The sequence below is a fragment of the Pseudorca crassidens genome, chromosome X (assembly GCF_039906515.1).
Source record: "Pseudorca crassidens isolate mPseCra1 chromosome X, mPseCra1.hap1, whole genome shotgun sequence".
Lineage (NCBI taxonomy): Eukaryota > Metazoa > Chordata > Mammalia > Artiodactyla > Delphinidae > Pseudorca > Pseudorca crassidens.
The window spans coordinates 33575615-33600968 of record NC_090317.1 but is presented as its reverse complement, the minus strand read 5'-3'; the positions used below and the strand labels follow the sequence as shown (position 1 = coordinate 33600968).

Sequence of the window (25354 nt, the reverse complement as noted above, 5' to 3'; positions counted from 1 at the left end):
TACATAAGTACCATCATGAGAGGTGTACATTTTAAATGACTTAAGAGATTTCTTTTCCAGCATAGGAAAGCAGCAAACCCACAAGAGTTAATTATCACCACAAATCATTTTCTAACCTAGAACAACACCAGAAAACATAGGACAGAAATGGGGAGAGTGTCAGGTAGAAGGAAAATTTACAGGACAGATATTAAGAAATTATGGGCCAGCATAAAGTCACTTAGCAAGTCAAACAATACTGTGGTTTCAGATTGAGTGTAGAGAGTAAAAGTCTAAAACACAGGCTTTGAATTCAACGGGACTTGAGTACGGACCCTGCCCCTGCTACTTACTGCCTATATTTCCTTGAGAAAGTTACTTAACTTCTCTGAACCTCAGTCTCTCCTTATACATAATAGATATAAATCAGTACTGACTTCATGAGGATGCTATATGAGATCAAATGAGATTATACACATATATTTCAGTAAACTAAGTGCCTGACTCATATTAAGCATTCAATAAAAGTATTTGGGGGAGAGAAAGAAGGATACTGAGGTTTAATTGAGAGTAGAAATGATGATGATGATAATAATGATTGTTAAAGGAAAAGCAGTTGATTTATATAAGTAATTTATTAGGTACAAGCAATATAATATATACCTGATTATTTTTTTCTTAATTTTCAGTGTGCACCTGATTGGCCTATTGGTTTGGCAATGTGATATTTCTGTGAGCCCAGTAGCAGCCATAGTAACTGACATTTTCAATACCTCCGATGGTGGACGCTTCAAATTCCCAGACGGGGTACAAAACTGGCCAGCACTTTCAATCGTCATAATAATAATCTTGACAATAGGTGGCAACATTCTCGTTATCATGGCAGTAAGCTTGGAAAAGAAACTGCACAATGCCACCAATTATTTCTTAATGTCCCTAGCCATTGCTGATATGCTAGTGGGACTACTTGTCATGCCACTGTCTCTGCTTGCAATCCTTTATGGTAAGTACAAATTTATTAGTATTTTGATCTCAGATCATGTCATAAATCTGTGGCAGGTATCGTAAAAAATCAGAAAGTTAATTATTCTACTTGTATCATTTGGAAAATAAACAGAAAAGAAAATTGTGTGACAGAAGAAATTGGATGTGTGTATATTTATTAAATAAATCAGTAGCAGACTCTTGAAAAAGCAAAACAAATGTTTTATAATATATTAAAATCATATATAGATACTCTATTGCTCAGTGTCATTTGTAAACAATGACAATTGCCTTCCAATATACAGATTGTGACAGTGAAAGAAACATGTGCCTACCCCTAGGTTCTGGGCAGTACACATACCTAGTACCAGCTTTTATACAAAGAAGATGAAAGAAGTTCATCATCTTCATTTTTTTTTAACATCTTTATTGGAGTATAATTGATTTACAATGGTGTGTTAGTTTCTGCTGTATAACAAAGTGAATCAGATATATGTATAATATATCCCCATATCCCCTCCCTCTTGTGTCTCCCTCCCACTCTCCCTATCCCACCCCTCTAGGTGGTCAAAAAGCACCGAGCTGATCTCCCTGTGCTATGCAGCTGCTTCCCACTAGCTTTCTATTTTACATGTGGTAGATATATACATGTAAAATAGATAGTTATCTATTTTACATGTATACATGTCAATACTACTCTCACTTCGCCCCAGCTTACCCTTCTCCCTCACTGTGTCCTCAAGTCCATTCACTACATCTGTGTCTTTATTCCTGTCCTGCCCCTAGGTTCATCAGAACTTTTTGTTTTTTTAGATTCCATATATATGTGTTAGGATACGGTATTTGTTTTTCTCCTTCTGACTTACTTCACTCTGTATGACAGACTCTAGGTCCCTTCAACTCACTACAAATAACTCAATTTTGTTCCTTTTTATGGCTGAGTAATATTCCATTGTATATATGTGTCACATCTTCTTTATCCATTCATCTGTTGATGGATACTTAGGTTACTTCCATGTCCTGGCTATTGTAAATAGAACTGCATGAACATTGTGGTACATGACACTTTTTTGAATTATGGTTTTCTGAGGGTATACGTCTAGTAGTGGGATTGCTGGGTCATATGCTAGTTCTATTTTTAGATTTTTAAGGAACCCCCATACTGTTCTCCATAGTGGCTGTATCAATTTACATTCCCACCAACAGTGCAAGAGTGTTCCCTTTTCTCCATACCCTCTCCAGAATTTATTGTTTCTAGATTTTTTGATGATGGCCATTCTGACTGGTATGAGGTGATACCTCATTGTAGTTTTGACTTACATTTCTCTAATGATTAGTAATGCTGAGCATCCTTGCATGTGTTTGTTGGTAATCTGTATACCTTCTTTGGAGAAATGCCTATTTAGGTCTTCTGCCCATTTTTGGATTGGGTTGTTTTTTGATATTGAGCTGCATGAGCTGACTGTATATTTTGGAGATTAATTCTTTGTCAGTTGCTTCACCTGCAAATATTTTCTCCCATTCTGACAGTTGCCTTTTCATCTTGTTTATGGTTTCCTTTGCTGTGCAAAAGCTTTTAGGTTTCCTTAGGTCCCATTAGTATATTTTTGTTTATATTTCCATTTCTCAATGGATCTTGCTGTGATTTACGTCATAGAGTGTTCTGCCTAATGTTTTCCTCTAAGAGTTTTATAGTGTCTGTCCTTACATTTAGGTCTTTAATCCATTTTGAGTTTATTTTTGTATACGGTCTTAGTAAGTGTTCTAATATCATTCTTTAACATGTAGCTGTCCAGTTTTCCCAGTGCCACTTATTGAAGACACTGTCTTTTCTCCATTGTATATTCTTGCCTCCTTTAACAAAGATAAGGTGGCCATATGTGCGTGGGTTTATCTCTGGGAGGTCTATCCTGTTCCATTGATCTATATTTCTGTTTTTGTGCCAGTACCATACTGTCTTGATTACTGTAGCTTTGTAGTATAGTCTGAAGTGTGGGAGCCTGATTCCTCCAGCTCCGTTTTTCTTTCCCAAGATTGCTTTGCCTATTAGGGGTCTTTTGTGTTTCCATACAAATTGTAAAATTTTTGTTCCAGTTCTGTGAAAAATGCCATTGGTAATTTGATAGGGATTGCACTGAATCTGTAGATTGCTTTGGGTAGTATGGTCATTTTCACAATGTTGATTCTTCCAATCCAAGAACATGGTATGTCTCTCCATTTGTTTGTATCATCTTTGATATTTTCATCAGTGTCTTATACTTTTCTGCATACAGGTCTTTTGCCACCTTAGGTAGGTTTATTCCTAGGTATTTTATTCTTTTTGTTGCAAGAGTAAATGTGAGTGTTTCCCTCATTTTCTCTTTCAGATTTTTCATCATTAGTGTATAGGAAGGCAACAGATTTCTGTGCATTAATTTTGTATCCTGCTACTTTACCAAATTCATTGATTAGCTCTAGTAGTTTTCTGGTAGCATCTTAGGATTCTCTATGTATAGTATCATATAAACTGCAAACAGTGACAGTTTTACTTCTTTTCCAACTTGGATTCCTTTTATTTCTTTTTCTTCTCCGAGTGTTGTGGCTAAAACTTCCAAAACTATGATGAATAATAGCAGTGAGAGCAGGCAACCTTGTCTTGTTCCTGATCTTAGAGGAAATGGTTTCAGTTTTTCACCTTTGAGAACAATGTTGGCTGTGGGTTTGTCATATATGGGCTTTATTATGTTAAGGTAAGTTCCCTCTATGTCTACTTTCTGGAGAGTTTTTATCATAAATGGGTGTTGAATTTTGTCAAAAACTTTTTCTGCATCTACCGAGATTATCATATGGTTTTTATCCTTCAATTTGTTAATACGGTGTATCACATTGATTGAATTGTGTATAATGAAGAATCCTTGCATTCCTGGGATAAACTCCACTTGATCATGGTGTATGATCCTTTTAATGTGCTGTTGGATTCTCTTTGCTAGTATTTTGTTGAGGATTTTTGCATCTATGTTCATCAGTGATGTTGACCTGTAGCTTTCATTTTTTATGGCATCTTTGTCTGGTTTTGGTATCAGGGTGATGGTGGCCTCATAGAATGAGTTTGGGAGTGTTCCTTCCTCCGCAACTTTTTGGAAGAGTCTGAGAAGTAGGTGTTCGCTCTTCTCTAAATGCTTGATAGAATTCTCCTGTGAAGCCATCTGGTCCTGGGCTTTTGTTTGTTGGAAGATTTTTAATCACAGTCTCAATTTCAGTGCTTGTGATTGGTCTGTTTATATTTTCTGTTTCTTCCTGGTTCAGTCTCAGAATGTTGTGTTTTTCTAAGAATTTTTCCATTTCCTCCAGGTTGTGCATTTTTTTGGCATATAATTGCTTGTAGCAATCTCTCATGATCCTTTATATTTCTGCAGTGTCAGTTGTTACTTCTCCTTTTTCAGTTCTAATTCTGTTGATTTGAGTCTTCTCCCATTTTTTCTTGATGAGTCTGGTTGTTTATCAGTTTTGTTTATCTTCTCAAAGAACAAGCTTTTGGTTTTATTGATCTTTGCTATTGTTTCCTTCATTTGTTTTACATTTATTTCTGATCTGATCTTTATGATTTCTTTCCTTCTGCTAATTTTGGAGTTTTTTGTTCTTCTTTCTCTAATTGCTTTAGGTGTAAGGTTAGGTTGTTTCTTTGAGATGTTTCTTGTTTCTTGAGGTAGGATTGTATTGCTATAAACATCCCTCTTAGAACTGCTTTTGCTGCATCTCATAGGTTTTGGGTCACCGTGTTTTCATTGTCATTTGTTTCTAGGTATTTTTTGATTTCTTCTTTGATTTCTTCAGTGATCTCTTGGTTATTTAGTAGCATACTGTTTAGACTCCACGTGTTTGTATTTTTTACAGTTTTTTTTCCTGTAATTGATATCTAGTCTCATAGCGTTGTGGTTGGAAAAGATGCTTGATATGATTTCAATTTTCTTAAATTTACCAAGGCTTGATTTGTGACCCAAGATATAATCTTTCCTGGAGAATGTTCCATAAGCACTTGAGAAGAAAGTATATTCTGTTGTTTTTGGATGGAATGTCCTATAAATATCAATTAAGTCTATCTTGTTTAATGTGTCATTTAAAGCTTGTGCTTCCTTATTTATTTTCATTTTGGATAATCTGTCCATTGATGAAAGTGGGGTGTTAAAGTCCCCTACTATTATTGTGTTACTGTTGATTTCCCATTTTATGGCTTTTAGCATTGCCTTATGAATTGAGGTACTCCTATGTTGGGTGCATAAATATTTACAATTCTATATCTTCTTGGATTGATCCCTTGATCATTATGTAGTGTCCTTCTTTGTCTCTTGTAATAGTCTTTATTTTAAAGTCTATTTTGTCTGATATAAGAATTGCTACTCCAGCCTTCTTTTGATTTCCATTTGCATGGAATATCTTTTTCCATCCCCTCACTTTCAGTCTGTATGTGTACCCAAGTCTGAAGTGAGTCCCTTGTAGACAGCTTATATACGAGTCTTGTTTTGTATCCATTCAGCCAGTCTATATCGTTTGGTTGGAGCATTTAAACCATTTACATTTAAGGTAATTATTGATATGTATGTTCCTATTACCATTTTCTTAATTGTTTTGGGTTTGTTTTTGTAGGTCTTTTCCTTCTCTTGTGTTTCCTGCCTAGAGAAATTCCTTTAGCATTTGTTGTAAAGCCAATTTGGTGGTGCTGAATTCTCTTAACTTTTGCTTGTCTTTAATGATTTTAATTTCTCCATCAAATCTGAACGAGATCCTTGGTGGGTAGAGTAATCTTGGTTGTAGGTTTTTCCCTTTTGTCACTTTAACTATGGCCTGCCACTCCTTTCTGGCTTGCAGAGTTTCTGCTGAAAGTTCAGCTGTTAACCTTATGGGAATTCTCCTGTATATTATTTGTTGCTTTTCCCTTGCTGCTTTGAAATTTTTTTCTTTGTACTTAATTTTTGATAGTTTGATTAATATGTGTCTTGGCATGTTTCTCCTTGGATTTATCCTGTCTGGGATTCTCTGTGCTTCCTGGACGTGATTGACTGTTTCCTTTCCCATGTCAGGGAAGTTTTCAACTATAATCTCTTCAAATATTTTCTCAGTCCCTTTTTTTCTCTTTTCTTCTGGAATCCCTATGATTTGAATGTTGATGCCTTTAATATTGTCCCAGAAGTCTCTGAGACTATCCTCAATTCTTTTCATTCTTTTTTCTTTATTCTGCTCTGCAGTAGTTATTTCCACTTTTTTATCTTCCAGGTCACTTATCCGTTCTTCTACCTCATTTATTCTGCTATTGATTCCTTCTAGAGAATTTTTAATTTCATTTACTGTGTTGTTCATCATTGTTTCGTCTTTAGTTCTTCTAGGTCCTTGTTAAACGTTGCTTGTATTTTCTCCATTCTATTTCCAAGACTTTGGATCATCTTTACTATCATTACTCTGAATTCTTTTTCAGGTAGACTGCCTATTTCCTCTTCATTTGTTTGGTCTATTGGGTTTTTACCTTGCTCCTTCATGCTGCATATTTCTCTGTCTTCTCATTTTGTTTAAAATACTGTGTTTGGGGTCTCTTTTTTGCAGGCTCCAGGTTCATAGTTCCCACTGTTTTTGTTGTCTGCCCCCAGTGGGTGAGGTTGTTTCAGTGGCTTGTGTAGGCTTCCTGGTGGAGGGGACTGGTGCCTGTGTTCTGGTGGGTGGGGCTGGATCTTGTCTTTCTGGTGGTCAGGGCTGCATCTGGCAGTGTGTTTTGGGGTGTCTGTGAACTTAGTATGATTTTAGGCAGCCTCTTTGCTAATGGGTGTGGTTGTGTTCCTGTCTTGCTAGTTTTTTGGCATGGCGCATAAAGCACTGGAGCTTGCTGGCCCTTGGGGTGAGCTGGGTCTTAGTGTTGAGATGGAGACCTCTGGGAGAACTCTCGCCAACTGATATTATGTGGGGCTGGGACGTCTCTGGTGGTCCAATGCCCTGAACTCGGCTGTCCCCCCTCAGAGGCTCAGGCCTGACACCAGGCCAGACCACCAAGACCCTGTCAGACACACAGCTCAGAAGAAAAGGGAGAAAAAAAGAAAAAAATAATCATAATAAATAAATAAATAATTATTAAAATAAAATAATAATTTAAAAAAAGAGAGCAACCTAACCACTAAGCAAATCCACCAATGATAACAAGCACTCAGAACTATACTACGATAAACATAAGAAATCAGAAACAAATCAGTCACAGCCAGCAAACCCCAAGTCTACAATTGCTCCCAAAGTCCACCGCCTCAATTTTGGGATGATTCATTGTCCATTCAGGTATTCCACAGATGCAGGGTACATCAAGTTGATTGTGGAGATTTAATCCACTGCTCCTGAGGTTGTACAGAGAAATTTTCCTTTCTCTTCTTTGTTCGCACAGCTCCTGGGGTTTAGCTTTGGTTTTGGCTCCACCTCTGCATGTAGGTCGCCCTCAGCATCTGTTCTGGCCCAGACAGGATGGGGTTAAAGCAGCAGCCTATTAGGGGGCTCTGGCTCACTCATGCCGGGGGGGGTGGGAGGGGTACAGTAGTTATAATTGGAATGTGGGGCAAGCCTGTGGCAGCAGAGGCTGACATGATGTTGCAACAGCCTGAGGCATACCGTGTGTTCTCCCAGGGAAGTTCTCCTTGGATCAGAGGACCCTGGCAGTGGTGGGCTGCACAGGCTCCCAGGGGGCTATGGATAGTGACCTGTGTTTGTACACAGGATTCTTGTTCACTGCAGCAGCAGCATTAACGTTTCATGCTGGTCTCCGGGGTCCAAGCTGATACCCACGGCTTGCACCTGTCTCTGGAGCTCGTTTAGGTGGTGCTCTGCCTTCTGTGGGCAGAAAGGGAAAGAATCCCCTCTCCTCGCACATCCTGAAACAATGAATGGTCTCTTGCCTCTTAGGCAGGTCCAGACTTTTTCCCGGACTCCCTCCCGGCTAGCTGTGGTGCACTAGCCCCCTTCAGGCTGTCTTCATGCAGCAAACCCCCGTCCTCTCCCTGGGATCTGACCTCCGAAACCTGAGCCTCAGCTCCCAGCCCCCACCCGCCCCAGCGGGTGAGCAGACAAGCCTCTCAGTCTGGTGTATGTTGGTCAGCACCGATCCTCTGTGCAGGAATCTCTCCACTTTGCCCTCTGCACCCCTGTTGCTGTGCTCTCCTCCATGGCTCCAAAGCTTCCCCCTGCCCACCCACTGTGTCTCCCAGTGAAGGGGCTTCCTAGTGTGTGGAAGCTTTTCCTCCTTCACAGCTCCCTCCCAGAGGTGCAGGTCCCATCCCTATTCTTTTGTCTCTGTTTTTTCTTTTTTCTTTTGCCCTACCCAGGTACACGGGGAGTTTCTTGCCTTTTGGGAAGTCTGAGGTCTTCTGCCAGCGTTCAGTAGGTGTTCTGTAGGACGTGTTCCACATGTAGATGTATTTTTGATGTATCTGTGGGGAGGAAGGTGATCTCCTCATCTTACTCCTCTGCCATCTTGAAGGTCCCCAAGGCTCATCATCTTTAAAAACATATTTTAAGTAATCTTCTTAAATATTGACAAACTAAGTGCTTGGCACATAATAAGCACTCAATAACAGCTATTCTTCTTCCTAGAGTCTATAATTCATGTTTTTAAAAGGAGACAGTGATAAAAATTAATTACTAATTATATAAGTTCAAGGTCATATTATCACAATAAAAATTCAAGCATTGAAAGTTTTGATATATGACTTTAGAGAGCTTTTAATTTTTCTTTTGGTTTTCTGCCATATCTTTGCCATATTCGTTTTAACCTAACTTTTGTTTCTAGCTAATATTTATTAAGAACAATCAAAACCACTTATACTACACTGCAAAGTTTCTTTCCTAGGGAGTTGGAGAACCCAGTTTGAATTTCATTGCCGATATGCTCATCTCACAAGGCAGTGAAATAGATTCCCTTTTCCCTGGAGTGTATAATGGAATTAGACTGGAAGGACTAATACTGAAAGTGTATCTAGTTCTCAAGTCCTAAAGGAAGATTACTGCATCTAGAAAATAATCTCTCATGGAACTTACAAATTAATTATCCTGTTCTAAATACACAGTGGTAATAAATTGTCTCAATAGGCATTTTATAGTGTTCTCAGGAAATATGCTTTCCTTATATTTACTGAGTTTGAATGATGCATTAATTTCAAAGTATAAGTATTTTACCTTCACTGTGAGCATTTTACCACACTATAGCTCCAAATTATGTAAGAAAAGGTCACTGGAATGAATGTGCTTTAGAAGGTATACTTTGTCTTGTGGTGTCTATTTCATTTTGCCAGTTTCTCCCTTAAAAATATATGAGTGGTCAAAAAATGGCATCAGCCTAAATCCAAATGTCCTAACACATCCATCACCACACCCCCAAGCAATAAAGAACAACAAAAACAAATAAAACTACACAATACCACCACCTAATTTGGAGAACATTCAAATTCCAAATTATCTGTAAGCAGAAAATAAATAAGAGATCACAATGAGCTCTCTATTAGGCTTCCGCCATGTGCTGTTGTGAAGAGGAAGGGCAGTCCAGTAAACACTAGATGAAAGAGAGAGGAGGAAAGCTAGTAGGAAGCCTAAGATTGATCTAAAATCATCATAAGAAAGAAAGTCTACCCCAAGTATGAAAATTCTGAGAAACTTCTCTGGAAGCTCATCCTTTAGAGAATTGACTTAGAAGTGTACATAGGACTCAAGAAAGCAATGTTGGAGAGGAACTCTTTGGAGGTAGAAAAGGGTTAAAAGGGAGAGGTGATTTTTGAAAAAAAATGCACAGTGAAGGTAAAAAGAAACAGGAGGGGAAATTTCATCAACTTACAAGACAAAAAAATGTCAACATGTGAGAACCCATCAACCCTCCCCCCACTGCCCTCCACTGTACCCCAAAAGTCCTCCAATAAAGAAATCATACTTTGTTACATGAAGAGAAAAGGGTGCTCCAGAGCTTGGAATCTTGGAAACTACCCACAAACCACTAGCCATGGAAACCACCCACAAACTGCTAGCCATGTTCATACAAATTCAAAGATGCAACCAACTTTCATCTATACCAAGCTACTATAAAAAGAAAGCAGAACATGAGAATAAAAAAAGCCATTTGATGAAAGTTCCCACAAATAAAGAATGATCAAAAAACAAAAAAGCTGTAGCAAAATACTTCAAGATAAACTAAATTCTCTCAAACATTTAAAGATATATCTATTAAAAAAAAAACCTTGAAGTAGAAATCTAAAAACTAAGAAAAGAAATGGATAAAAAAATTGGTCAACATAAAGCAAAAGTTGATTGAACCCAGGAGAATAAAATAGGAGAAAAAGATAAAATCATATTGGAATGAACATTAAATTAAAAGTGCCTAAAGAAGAATAGATTAATATGAAAACTTAATAAGGGGCACTAAAGAAAAACAGGGAAACAACAGAAAGAATGAAAATGAGATGAAGAAAGAAGTAAAAGAGGTCAAAAAGAAAGTGTTTGAGATGGAAGACCATCAAATAAAAGAGCCAATATGTGTATAATGAGAATCCTTGAAAAGAAAAAAATATAATGGAACAGAATTAATATTTAGAACTATAATCCTGGAAAGTTTTCCAGAAATAAAAGAGGGTCTCAATGTACATATTGATAGGGCCAACCCAGTACCAAAAATTTGACCTGGAACAGTCAACTCTGAGATATATCTGAGACATTAGGTGTTAAATAGAAAGAAAAATCTTCAGGAAAAAATAATTTACAAAAGCAAGAGAATTAGACTGGCTTCATAATTTTAAAAAATAACAAAACAAAGCAACACTGAAGCAATATTTTTATAAAAGTCAACCTCTTATATGATATTCTTTCAAAAGTAAATCTATAAAGACAGAAAACAGATCATTAGTTTCCAGGGTCTGAACATGCAATGCTGACTCCAAAGGGGCATTTACTTTGGTAGTATGGAACTGTTCTATATCTTGATGGTGGTAGTGGTTGTATATATATTTCTCAAATTTTAAAAACTATATATTCTAGTATGCAGTTTTAAAAGGGTGAATTTTACTGTATGTAAGTTATACCTGAAATTTAAAAAAGAAAAATACTCAAAGTTTCAAATCAAGATTTTGTATCCAGACAAGTTGGCCATCAAGCTGTAAAAAGTTTAATATTTTTTAAACCCAGAGAATTCTGAACCCATAAGCCCTTCTTAAGAAATTGAATAATGGATAAGATTCATCTAACAAAGGGATGATTGGGAACTTTTCCTCAAAAAGATGGATCATGAGTGTTTAATATATTTAATTTTAGAGCTAAGACAGAAATAAAGGTGGTATAAGGGCATAAGAATACTGTCATATCTTATATGATATATATTATTTGTTATATAGTCTAACAACTTAGAAGCAATGCACCTAAAAATTGGGAAGAAAAGAGAAAGGGAAAGAGAAAGAAGAAAGTAGAATAATTTCAATGATTTTTCTATAAACAAAAGATGGGTGTTAATTTATATGACTCCAAAAAATGGCAAGCCAGAAAAACTAGATTTCATAAGAAAACAGAGGTCTAAGAGTATTAAACAGGATGTAAAGAAAACATGATATAAACATGATATAAGGTTAACCACTAGAACAAAAAGACAAACCTATCTAAAACCAAAAGAAATGCAATTAATAGAAGAGTAAAAAAAAAAAAGTCAAGTAGAGGAAGAAACACAAGAAAATAAAACAATACTCTCAACATTGTACCATGATACAATAACAGAGTTGAAAACAAACATACCAGTAATAGCAATACACTTGTATGAACCTAACTTACCATTAAAAATAAAAGATTTTCAAGTTGGCTTACAACAAATTACCCAACTATACTCTCTATATTTAGTGGAACTCATAACCCAGTGAATCACAATGGTTAAAATAAAGGGATGGGCAAAGGTATAGTAAGCAAATAGAAACACTAAGAAAACAGAAATTGTGATGTTGATATCTGACAAAGTAAATTTTAAATAAAAAATTAAAAAACCAGTAAGAGTAAAAAAAAAATGATGCTTTTTTTCCCCAGAAGGATGTTAATTATGATTAAAAGCTGTAATTAACAAGTATACAGCAGTTAAGAATATCTATGCCCCCAATAACACAGCAATGCTCTTTTAAAAGCAAAAACTAAAGAACATGGAAGGATAAATTTATGGATACATTCTACTAATGGGAGACTTTAAATATCATACTCAGTACAAAAAAATCGGACATGTAGGTCTTATGGATGTATATTAAACTTTATACCCTTATCATAGAAAGTATATTTTCTTCACGAGTTCATGGAACACTCACAAAAATTAATTATCCATTAGGCCACAAAGAAAATGTTAGAAAAGTAAAACTATTATGAAAAATACTTTCTGATAAGAACACAATAACGCTTGAAAGTATTAACAACAAAAGTTTAAAGACCATCTGATCTTGACGTTATAACAAATTTTAAACAACTGTTGGTCAAAAGGACAAATGAAAACTGAAATTACAGACTACTTTAGAAATATGATAGAATACACACTACATATCAAAATCTATAGAAGATACTTAAGCAATGATCAAAGGAAAATTCATAGCCCTCATCACCTTTATAAGTAAAAATGAAGGTATACAAATGAATTAAATTCCTAGAAAGCAACCTTGAAAAAGAAGTGCAAAGTAACTCAAAAGAAAGCACAAAGAAACAAACTAAAGATAAAAGCAGAAATTAATTAGGTAGAGAATAGAAAAACAATATACCTAATTAATAAATCAAAATCCTGCTTTTTTAAAAAGCAACTTTTAAACAAAATAAAAGCACTAGCTAACTGAAACAAGGAAAAAGGAAGAAACAAAAATATTCAAAATAAGAAATAACAAGGAAAATAACCATTGAAGCAAAGTAAATTTTAAAAATTAGATTACTTTGTAGGTTTATATGCAAATCAATTGAGAACATAAAAAAAAAAACAGGTAGTTTCCCAGGGAAAATCAGGTTAGCAAAATTAACCTCTTTAGATATAGAAAGAAAGAGAACAATTTCAGTAGAAGAAATAAAGTTATCAAGGACCTACCACACAAAAAAAACATCAGATACAGATAGTTTCACTGGGGAATTCTTTAAAATGTTTGAAGACCAGATAGTTGTAATATTCCATAAATTGTTTAAGACCATTGAATAATTTTTTAAAAACCTTCCTAATTCTTATACAAAGCAAGCATAGGTTTAACACATAAACCAAATAAAGACAAAGCACAAAGAAGGAATATTATAGACTAACATCACTTATGACAAAAATTCTTTATAAACAATTGGCAAACAGAATCCAATGTCACATTAAAAAATATTATACGATGAACTGGGATTAATTCCAGTAACACTATGTTGGCCCAATATTAGGGAATCACTTAATAAAACATATTAATATATAATATCAACATTATTACTAATATTTATTAATAGTTAAAGGTAAAAATATTATCAATATTGATACAATTATAATATTAACACAGCATTATATTTATAACATTAACATTAAAATATAATTTTTAAAGTATGTGATTTAACTCTAAAGACGTTGAGTGAAAAAGCCTTTATCCTAAAACATTCTAGAAAAGCTAGAGTTAATGGAAATAAACGTGATAAATAGAATCTTTCTGATTTCTTTGAATTGGTTAACAAATAGTAGAAGATAATCTTCTCATGTACCTAACATATATCCAAAATTTGCATACCTGGAGTTCATTCTCAAAATGAAACAATTTTCTTATTTGTGTAAAGGTGGTACCACATTCCTAGATAAATGATGTACTAGGCTCTAGGACATTGGTACTTAGTGTTCACCGAAACCAGATGCCACTATCTTGTAGCTCTTTATCTGACTTCTGCCTGCAGGTGAGTTTTGTTGTACCCTAACCAATGATTTTTTTTTTTTTGCGGTACACGGGCCTCTCACTGCTGTGGCCTCTCCCGTTGTGGAGCACAGGCTCCGGACGCGCAGGCTCAGCGGCCATGGCTCACGGGCCCAGCCGCTCCGCGGCATGTGGGATCTTCCCGGACCGGGGCACGAACCTGTGTCCCCTGCATCGGCAGGTGGATTCTCAACCACTGCGCCACTAGGGAAGCCCCTAACCAATGATTTTTGAACTTTGTAAATTGAATATCTTTTATTCAATTGTGTATGTGTTCCAACTTTGCTGTGTTTCTACTACTCCCCATTTTCTTACACCTCGCTGCCTTACTCACTGATTATAAACCTACCTTGTCCCTAAAAGCATTTAAGTTTGTGACAGGACTCACAGCTTGTGGGCACAAAAGAAACAACCTTGATATCAATACCCTAAATTCACTGGCTTGTTATCCCCATGTGCTAACAAAGTTACTCCAATCCTCTAGAAAGATACACACCTTCCCTCCAAATACTTCTAGAAGTCCCCAAGAGTTATCTCACATGTGATCATGAATAAATCAATTTGCATCACTCACTGTTGCAACCGTTCTGGGCTTTCATCGAGCACGTATGTATCCACCGTCACCTGCCACCATTCACTATATCTGCTGATAATCCAACATCTCTCACTGATCATCCATCATCGCCCACTGGGCATCCATCATCATTTGCTGGGCATCTGCTGAGTACCGCCCTGTCTGTTGGGAATCCACAATCTCCCACCAGGCATTGTGGTCTCTGCTGATGCTCTGCCATTTCACCACCCGTGACTTCCATGAGAATGCTGCTTTACCTGTCTTGGGTACTGTCACCTGGTATAGCCAAACCTACAAACCCTCAAGATACCACATGGTGCTGCATTTGCTTCAGTATTAGGGTTCCCTGCAAAAATTAGGAATATGTAGCACACTTCGTTATCTAAACATGGAAAAAGCAATGCTTGTCCTTGCCCTCTTCACAAAATCCCTCTGTAAAACAACTCTTTTTTTTTTCTTTTTTACTTACTGTAGTTTCCTCAGGGCTTACATTCTATAGGACTGATCTAGAGTATATTTGCTGATGCCTTAATTTCTGTCCTCAAGCATCCACATAAAAACTTCTCCCTGAAAGGCTAAGCAGTGATCTTCTCAGTCTTGTAACCCAGCATTTATCCCTGTATCTGGTATTTTTTAATGGATAAATGAAGGTTTCTTTCCCTCTTGCAAATTAATTCATGAGGTTAGATACTTGGGATAGCCCAGCCCTACACATCTAGAACTGTGAATCTTTACTTTTTGGTTTAAATGTCTACTCCCAATATCCCCTGTCCCAATCCACATAGTCATTTCACTACAGGTTCTTTATCCTGGGGTGAAAATTTTCTTTACCAAGTAAATTTTAATTCCAAGTGTAAACGGGAAGAATGGCATTCAGTATATTTACAGAAAATTACAGTGACATATATTAAAGAACACAGTCCAGAGGTCCTGATTGTTGTTCTTACCTCTAGAGTCTGCTATCTCTAGTAATTCTTTGTACTTTCTTCTTTCCTCCTTAGAACAACTTTTGTAGATTACTTCTTTTATTCTCCAACAAATTCATAATGTAGTTTTAGTTAACATTCCAGTTCTACTTGCAAAAATCACTTCACTTACAGACAGATAGGCAGCACTAAGCTCACTAATAAGTAACACCTGAGTGCTGGCTCAGTGTTGGCCCCTATTCTAAGTGCTATACATTTACTATCCCCATTTAACAGGTAGGGAGATCAAAGCACCAAGAATTTAAGTACTACCAATGATCTATTGCCAAGTTGGGAAAAATCCCCCTATATTTTCTACATTAACAGGAAACTCTCTTCTATCTTCTCAAGTTGGGTTTGGGTTTCCTGGTAGAGTACCCATTGCTGATGTTCTGAAGATTCACTTCATTTTATCCTTTACTTCTATTTGGCTAATCCCAAACACGATTCCTGATATAGGTATTTTTTGAGTTTGGAAAATCTCATTGTTTTTCATGGAAACGTTCACTGGCTTTATATCATGTTATGATGTGCCAATTCCTAGAAAGCTAAATTCTCAGCTCTTATTTCCAAAGACTCTTTCCCCTAATCCGGTATGTGTGATCCAAGAGCCTTTTAACTTGGTTCCATGATGATGTTAAAGAAGATGATGATAACAATAATTATTATAGCTAACTTTAATTGAGCACTGTATGGGAAGGAAAACTTGTCTGGGGTCCTGCAAATTAAATTGACAAAAGCCAGTTTAACAGGAGAAAGGGTTTATTACTTATGCATACTGAGTTCTTCATAGAAAAGAAGTGAAAACCCAAAGAAGCAGTTAGACTCCAAGGGTGTATGTATCATTTTAACAAAGAGCAATAAATTGTGGAGAAGTGACAAGACAAAGGAAAAGCAGTTTGGGCTTCTAGGGGTGGTAAATTGTGGGAAGGTAAATATATGTGGAAAACTAATGGAAGATAAGGGTTACGTTTGTAAGGTTTGTTATGAAGCCTCAATCTTGTGTAGTATGGGGTGATAAGTGTGTCTCCAGTGATTGAGTCATTCTCCTCTTCCTGGTAGAGGTGGGGATGCGGACACCTTCACAAAGGGAAATTTATAACCTGACTTTAGGCAGAAACGGGGAGGGTCAGGAGCTTTTCCTATATTGGCTGTTTCTCATTTGCCTTCAGCTCAAAAGAATCCTTATGCCAAAGCAGCATATTTGGGGGATGGTATAGGTAGAACTTTACATTTTCGCCACTTTACAGATGAGGAAAACTAAAGCACACAATTTACCTGATTTTAGGGCCACGAAAGGCTAATATCCATTCTCACTTAGATCAATGACATTAAGGGCCCCATTCCCCCTGCTACTCAGACTGATATTTTTGCCACTCATCCATGGAAATGTGGAACTTGCTATATCTTCCTGAAAAACCAAATGCTGATTCTTGCTTCTGTCTTGATACAGCTTTAGACACACAGAGTACCATAACTAAGAAAATAATCTCTTGTATATCCAGGAGTAATTTTTCCAAGCCCTACAATGATAACAATAGTTCACAGTTCTTTTACACATATCAGTGCTATACACCATTTTAGCTGATAGACACTCTTTTAGAAACATAGCTTTGCTCAAAGTAATTTCTGTTCAGTACATTTTAGACTCTATTAACATCCCCTTCAGACACAGAGTTTGAAGGCCCAGGTTTCAATACCTTTGTTGCCATGTGATTAGAAAATAGAATTAAGGGGGTGTGGGGGAGGGGCATAATATATCTTCAAATAGTTGAAGGCTCTTCATGGCTCCAAAAGGTAAAACCAAAATAAATGGTAAAAGATACAGAAGGAAGCAGATTAGGGTTCATTAAAATGTTCTTTATCAATGAAAAGTTCTATCTTTCAAAGAAAGGAACCACTCCATTACCGAGGTTATATAAGGAACTTCTGCTTTGAATAGGAAGTTACACTAGATACTTTCTGTGTTTCCTCCTATGTTTTCAGATTGTATCATTAAGTTTCCTACTGATGTCACTTTGAATGAGTTACTTGGAGTCTGAAATTATCATTACGGAAGTAGAAGGAATGACAGGGAGATGAAAAGAAGAATTACTATTTCATACAACAGGGTTACATTTCACATGTGCTTTTAAGAGACCCTGGATGAAAAACCTACTCATTAATTATATATTATTTTAACAACTCAGAAGACATTTTATCTCTTGTTGCCATCTAAGTGAACATAAAAGAAAATTTGCTTAGAATGAATGGACTGTATATCCAAAACCCTCACTTTTAAACATTATGAGATGAATAAGAATAGCCTACTTAGGCTTTATCTCAAAGGGCAGTAATTCAATCTTGAAAGCTGTGTTTCATATGTTAAATAGAATCGCTTACAACGATGAATCTGAATTGTTCTCATTTATATCTATGTATTCCTAACACAGTGCTTGAACTGTGTAGTATCCGGGTTCTTGGACTAATTGTTAAAAGTTGATTTCTTTCTTTTCCTCCTTAGTCAAACTAAATTTCTATATTCTGCAAGTGCTAAAATTTGTTTCATGTTCCAAGTAAAAGATGAGAAATATAAAATCTTTGCACTCTAATTTTCTTTTTTTTTTTTTTTTGCGGTACGTGGGCCTCTCACTGCTGTGGCCTCTCCCGTTGCGGAGCACAGGCTCCGGACGCGCAGGCTCAGCGGCCATGGCTCACGGGCCCAGCCTCTCCGCGGCATGTGGGATCCTCCCGGACCGGGGCACGAACCCTTGTCCCCTGCATCGGCAGGCGGACTCTCAACCACTGTGCCACCAGGGAAGCCCTGCACTCTAATTTTTCTGCATTCAAAATATAGCAAATGCAAGCTACTCACCCATTATTCACATAACACTAAGTTCCAAAAATATACTTCATAAATTGTTTTTCCATGACTTGATGCCACTGTTTCTTTTTAATAAGAATATCACCAAGACAGTCAAGGTTAAATGAGATTTTTTTCTAGTATGGATCTTCTCACTGAGAAATATTTCATAAAATAGGTAGTGAAAGCAGAATTTTAATTACCAGCCTATGTATCTTTATTTTTATTCTTTAATTACATGGCAAGAGATATTTGAGGGTCTTTATGGAAGTATACAATTTCAAATGAGCCCAAACCATTGTAGATTATTTATCACTGTTTACTATATAATTATAAGATCAAAGCTACTGTGGATTTTTAACTCTATTCAGAATGAAGCAGGAAAGGAAGTATTCTGAATTAGTAGGTACACATGAGATAACTACATCAGGACACCTTCTGTAGAGCAAAAGTATTCCTTATTCTAGATCAAGATCACTTTGGAGCCCAAAAGAATTCACTAGCTAATAAAAAAAAAAGTTTCTCCTCAAAATTATGTAGCAAAAACCTTGAAGGGGAACTAAAAGAAAGGCATTTAATATTTATTAGGCACTTATTCATTTTTCTATTTTATTTTAACCCCATCTTATATACTCTCAGCTTAAAATTTCCATATTTGTAGGCAGAAAGGACTTTTCTGAGTTTCCTATTTTAGGAACAAGTACAGAAGAGGAAGTTAAATGTGCGCTATTGGACTAATATAGATGAAGCTAACTTTCATGTATTTCATTTCAAATGGAAAATATACTCAAAACAGAGCACAGATAAATAATGAAAAGTAAAATCCTTATGTTCTTTGAAGTATTTCTCATGATGGGAGAGAATGAAGTCTCTAATTTTCAATTCCTCAAAAACCTAGGATTATAATCTCTGTATATACATGAATTTCTCCAGTGGGTGGCATATAAACCATTGTAATCAACCAGGGTGTTCTCTAGGAGGGAAATTGGAGTAAAAAATAAAGATAATTATTTCAAAGATTTGAATTATATTTTGCTTAGTTACCAATAAAAAGGAAACGGTTTAATAGAAAAATTATACAAAAGCCGAACATGAATATAAGTTAATCATATACGTATTTGAATTTTGATAGTTTTATATCCTTAGCTCCAATATTGCCTAAGAAATATTGTGTTTTAACTATATCTTTTTGATCAAATGACTCCAATAATGCCATATTAATATTGTGACTATGAGCAAATCAGTGGATATCTCTAAGAATTAGATTCTCCTTTATGAATGATTAGTTTTTATTGTGTACCTATCATGCTAAGTATTTTAACCTACATTACGTCACTTAGCATATACTTTACAGGTACTTATAACTATTAAAGACCAAAAGTGAAATTATTTAGTGAACTGTAAGCCTCTACACAATTTTAAGATATTATTATTTTTAGTATTACATTAAACCAAGCCTCTATCTAAATTTAAATATAATGTGCATATGAAAATATAAACTATGTATTTCCACATCTACCAAAACAAATGTTCTGGAAGTATTTTCTTGGTTTAACTATAATATAATATAAAATATAAATTTTCTGTTTAATTATAATGAAGTAAGTAAGCTTCTTGTAGTTTAATTAGAGTAGGAAAATTAAAGGATCAGTTAGCCAAAACTTACTTCATTAAAAAATACAAGGCAGGGCTTCCCTGGTGGCACAGTGGTTGGGGGTCTGCCTGCCGATGCAGGGGACATGGGTTCGTGCCCCGGTCCAGGAGGATCCCGCGTGCCATGGGGTGGCTGGGCCCGTGAGCCATGGCTGCTGAGCCTGTGCGTCTGGAGCCTGTGCTCTGCAACAGGAGAGGCCACAGCGGTGAGAGGTCCGTGTATCGCAAAAAAAAAAAAAAATACAAGGCAAATTTTGAAGACCAATATTTCATAAATAATTTTTTTAGCATGCAATACTATGACAAATTACTCAATTAACTTTTACCATGGCTTACTCACCTAAAAGTTTAATTTTAGGTTAGTCACAATATTATTTTACACGATTAGTGAACTCTAATTAAATTAGTTATATAAATGACTGAACAAAAGAGGGGAAATATAGTGAGAGAATCTGACTGTATTTAATTCTGATGTAAAATATTGTAACACTGTAATTAAGAACTACCCTATTTTTACTGTGAAACAAACAAAAAATGAGTAAAAATATTACACTTGTAGCCTACCTGATGTTCTCTTAGAATTTGTTTTTCAGACGTGTTAGGATTACTTGAAAAAAAAGAGACAATTTAAACAGTACACAAAGGTGATAGTAGAAAAAATAAAAGAATACAGAAAGTAAAAGTGGTAGGTAGACTCACGTTGCTTTCTTACCTATTGCTTTTTTTTAATTCATGCCTAATAAGGCAGAGCTATGGCCTAAGGAAATCATTATATGCTAACAAAACAATAACACAAGTAAGACCAATAATAGTGATAGCTATGTCTATATTGGGGCCCAGCTATATGCCAAGCACTTTATTCAAATCTTATGATTTAACCTAAAAATATTACATAATGTAGGTGTTACAATTCATCTTTTACAGATGAGGAAATCTAGGTTCAGGTTGAACAACTGATTCAACCTCAAAGTTTATGCTCTTTTCAGTCTGCTTTGCTGTGTCACACAAATAATAGTAGTTTCTCAGATTTAATATTTCTACTTATATTATTCACTAAAACATCAAAACAGTCTTTTGTTACACGTATCATTATCTATACTTAAAGCTGGGGAGAAAAAAAAATGAGTTTGTAGTGATTTCAAAACAGTGTGCTAATAAGTAAAAATTATACAAGTGGTTTAATCATTTTTTCCCTTAAAGAAGAAGCCAACCCCCTCACATATACCACATAAGGAATGACACATATGGAAAAACGTCCAGGTCATTATTTTTCTGCTCAATTTCTTACCACTATGACAATATTTTTCTGGATTTTGAAAGACCAACTACTGCTAGTCACAAAAGATTCTTAATTATCTTTTACCCTTGTCAACTAAATGGAAATGATAGAGATATTTTTTATTGTATCATTTAACTTACTTTGTTGAATTTTTCTACTATGTTTTTTGAATTTTCTTAGAGGTTGCTCCAGGTCTTATAATATGCATCTCTTTATTTTCATTCCTCTTAAAAAATTGAGATATAATTCATATGCCATAAAATTCACCTTTTGAAAGTATACAATTCAGTGGTTTTTAGTATATTCACAAAATTGGGCATTCATCATTATCTAATTCCAGAATATTTTCATCACCTCAAAAAGATGCCCCATACAAATTAGCAGTCACTCCCTATAATATGCATTTTAGCTCAAAGCAATCTTGTTAAGATTAATATTGAATTTCAATAGTATATAGAAACTTTGTGCCAATATACTTCCATTCCTTCCCCCTTCTTTGTGCTATTATTGTCATACATATTGCATCTTATACATTATAACACATCAAAATAGTTTTGTAGTTATTGTTTTATGTAGTTGTCTTTTACATAATTTTTCATGTCTTTCACATTTAGGAGAAAAGTGTTTTAATTCATATGAATTCAAGTTACCATCTAGCCTTTCAATTCACCTGGAGGATTCACTTTAATAGGTATTGTAAGTCAAATATGCTGATGACAAATTCAATTTCTGTTTATCTAGAAATGTCTTTATTTTTCCTTCATATTTGAAGGATAGTTTTACTGGATATAGAATTCTTGGTTGACAGTCTTTTTCTGTCAACACTTTGAATATGTCATCCCAATGCCTTCTGGACTTGTTGGTTTCCAATGAGAAGTCAGCTGTTTATCTTTTTTGGGTCATTTTACATATGTTGAGTCATTTACTTCTTGCTGTATTTAGAATTTGCTCCTTGTCTTTGTCTTTTGACTTTGACTATGAAGTGTCTAGATGTCTTTCTCTAAGTTTATCCTAACTGGTGTTCCTTGAGCTTCTTAGATGTGTAAATTAATGTTTTCCATCAAATTTTCAGCCATTATTGCTTCAAAATTTTTTTCTGCCTTTCTCTCCATCTTCTCCTTCCACATACCTATTCCCATTATGCATACATTTGATGGTGTCCCACAGGCTCTGTTCATTTTTCTTATTCTTTTTTCTTTCTGTTCTTCAGACTGGATAATCTCTTTTGACTTGTCTTCAAGTCCACTGATCTTTTCTTCTGCCTGCTAAAATTCACTGTTAAATCCATCTAATGAATTTATAATTTCAGTTATTATACCTTTCAACTCCAGAATTTCTATTTGTTTTTGGTTTTGTTTTAAATATTAGACTAATTTGTATCCCTCTATTGATTTTCTCTATTTGGTGAGACATTATCATCATAGTTTCCTTTAATTCTTTAAGTATAGTCTCCTTTACTTCTTTAAATATATTTTTATAGTTGATTTAAACACTTTGTCCAATAAGTCCAACAACTGAACCCCCTCCTGGATACTAGAAAATGACTGCTTTTATTCCTGCCTATGGGCCATACCTTCCTATTTCTTTGCTATCTTGTATTTTCTTGTTGAAAACTGGACATTTTAAATAATATATTGTAACAACTTTGGAATTAGACCCCTTGCCTTCTGGTGTTTTCTGTTTTTTTTTCTCATTCCTGCTTGCTTTAGTGACTTTCCTAGATTAATCTTATAGATTCTATATTCCTTGCAATGTATGGTTGCTATTTTTTCTGGTGGGTTTTTTTTTTTTAATTCTTGTTGTTATTTTTAAGCCTGGCTTCTTAGGAGTCACCCCTGAATCTGCATAGTGTCTGATCAATGATTGGTCAGAATATTTCATTAAATGTTTTAAGCCAGTTATACTTCCACCCTTTTCCATGGGGATTTTTTGTGTGTGAAGTCATACCTTCAAATTTCTGGGGGGTTACAAGTCAGTGAAGACTTTTACTTTTACTTCTTACTTGAGAAGAGAATCAAGGAAAGCAAGAGATGAACTAGCAGGGGTCCTCTCCAGGCTTTCTTGGGCATATGCACAGCCATGCATGTATGCAGCCTCTTTAGGTCTCCTAGAATATGTTGGAGCTTTTTAAAGTCCTTTATATTTGTCATATTCCTATTACAAAGGCATTCCTTCTAAACTTTTAGCCAGGTTCTTATTTGTTCCAACTGAATTCACAGCCTTACACAACTACAGTGTTGTTGAATCCAACTTATTGCTATTGTTTCAATAATACCCACGGTATAGGACTTTTTCTGAGGGACTGAATTCAGAGTCATATCAAATAGCCACATGCCCTGGGAATAGAGTGTTTCAAGGAAACTACTGTAAATATTATAAAAATATGTACAGTGCTATGGGGATGGAAATTTACAAGGAACTCCAAAACAAGTCAGGCCCCATTCCACTGGCAGCTGCTCTTCATGGCTACTATGCTCCACTGTTGAGCTGGGAGGAGAATAGGAGCAACCTCAAGGGAAACACAGATGCCACTGTTCTTACCAAATGTAAGTAGGTTGGTTTTGAATGAATGTCTTTTAGGTCAGTTCTGTGCCTTTGTTTAAGAATACAATATCTCACAAGTCAGCTTACAAGTGGAAGTGCCCTACAGCTTTGTGAGTAGGATTTGATTAGCACTTTTGTGTGCAGCATATATGTCTTGGTGGAGTGGGAAATGATCATACATACTTTGTTTTCCCATTCATATATATATCTTTGTTGCCATTTCCATGTTTAAAAAAAAAGTTTGTATCTGTCATTATGAAAACAGAGCCACCTAGATGAAGCTTCCTATATAAGAGACAGTGACGGACCGTCTGGGACATAGATGGAGGGTTGGCTGTATAATAAGGAATCTTTGCTCTCCCACGTCAGGCATGGAAAACTTTAACTTCCAGGCTGGTCATCCAGTTCCCATCCTGATTCTCTTTACTATCTCTTCAAACTCCACATAAACAAAAAAAAGAAAAATGGAGAATAAAAAATATATAGGGCTAAATAATCAAAGAGAATATTAAAAGTTTTGTGTATAAATCCTATATCCTTAATCACAGACTGACTAACCTCCCCAGCATTCCATTTCCAAAGACATTTGATAGAAGATAAAATTGCCTCCTGTTGCAACATTAATTTCCAGTTGTCTACATAGGCCTTTGAGGTAGGGAAGAGTGCACAGGCCCAACACTGGTTCAGTGCTTTGGGTAACTTATGAGGACAGTTGAAGCATAAGCAGCAGAGGTATGTTATCTTGGGTGGAAAACTATAGTTGCTATCTTAAATATTTAACCCATTCATACACATTATTTTTATTTATTCTCAAACAACTTACAAAGTAGATAAAACAGGTAATGTTCTTGAGTTTTCAGAAGGGAAAAAAATCCAACTAAATCCCAAAGTGGATACACACTTATAGATAGTATGTGACAAAGCAAATCTTCTTCCTCCCTTCCTCATTAGAACCATACTCATTAGAACCATAGAATGTTTTCTCCTGTGCCCTGCAGGTTGGAAGGAGAGTTAAGCACCTATTACAGTAATGCGTAATATCTCCAATGCAGCTTCTTATTTTAGGCAAAAATCCTTTAAACTCAAGCAGGATCACTGCTTCACATGGACAGTGGGGCCCTGAGCTCTTTCAGACTCACAATGCACTACTCTGGAAAGCCACTGGAGGGGCGGGGGTGTCATACTCAAAGATTAGCAGCTATCTCAAATGATAACTCTACATTTCAATAAAAATCTCTCTAGTTCAGAGCTTAGTTTCCCTTTGTGGGACCTCAACTTATTTGTAGGGGAAGTGGAGGCATTAGGTACAAGATGAGACTTTATAAGGTTATTTAGCAATGAGTTCTGTTTTCTGAAATATGGCAGTCTAAGTTTGTTTGAACAACACTACCCAGCAAATATAAGTAAGGAATTATCAAGGCAAAATTTTAGTCAAGAGTGGAACCCAGACATAGGCTCAGGATGTTTACTCTGCAGAAATCTGCTTAAAAAGGAAGCTTGAGAGTATGCAGACAAGAACTCAAGCAGAAGATCATTCCCATTTTAAGCTGGCACCCTAAATGACTATACCTTAATATAAGGGTGATCCAGAGGTAAACCAGAACCACACCCTCACCCCTACGGTCTGCC

The 25354-nt window shown here is 35.8% G+C and overlaps 1 protein-coding gene across 1 annotated transcript in view; it reads left to right on the top strand.

Moving 5' to 3' along the window:
* The window catches only part of HTR2C (5-hydroxytryptamine receptor 2C), a 258251-nt gene that overhangs the window by 145980 nt on the left and 86917 nt on the right, over positions 1-25354 (top strand). The window contains exon 4 of the mRNA XM_067722943.1: positions 669-982. Within this exon, the coding sequence (XP_067579044.1) occupies positions 669-982 (314 nt within the window). The remainder of the gene's footprint in view (positions 1-668; positions 983-25354) is intronic.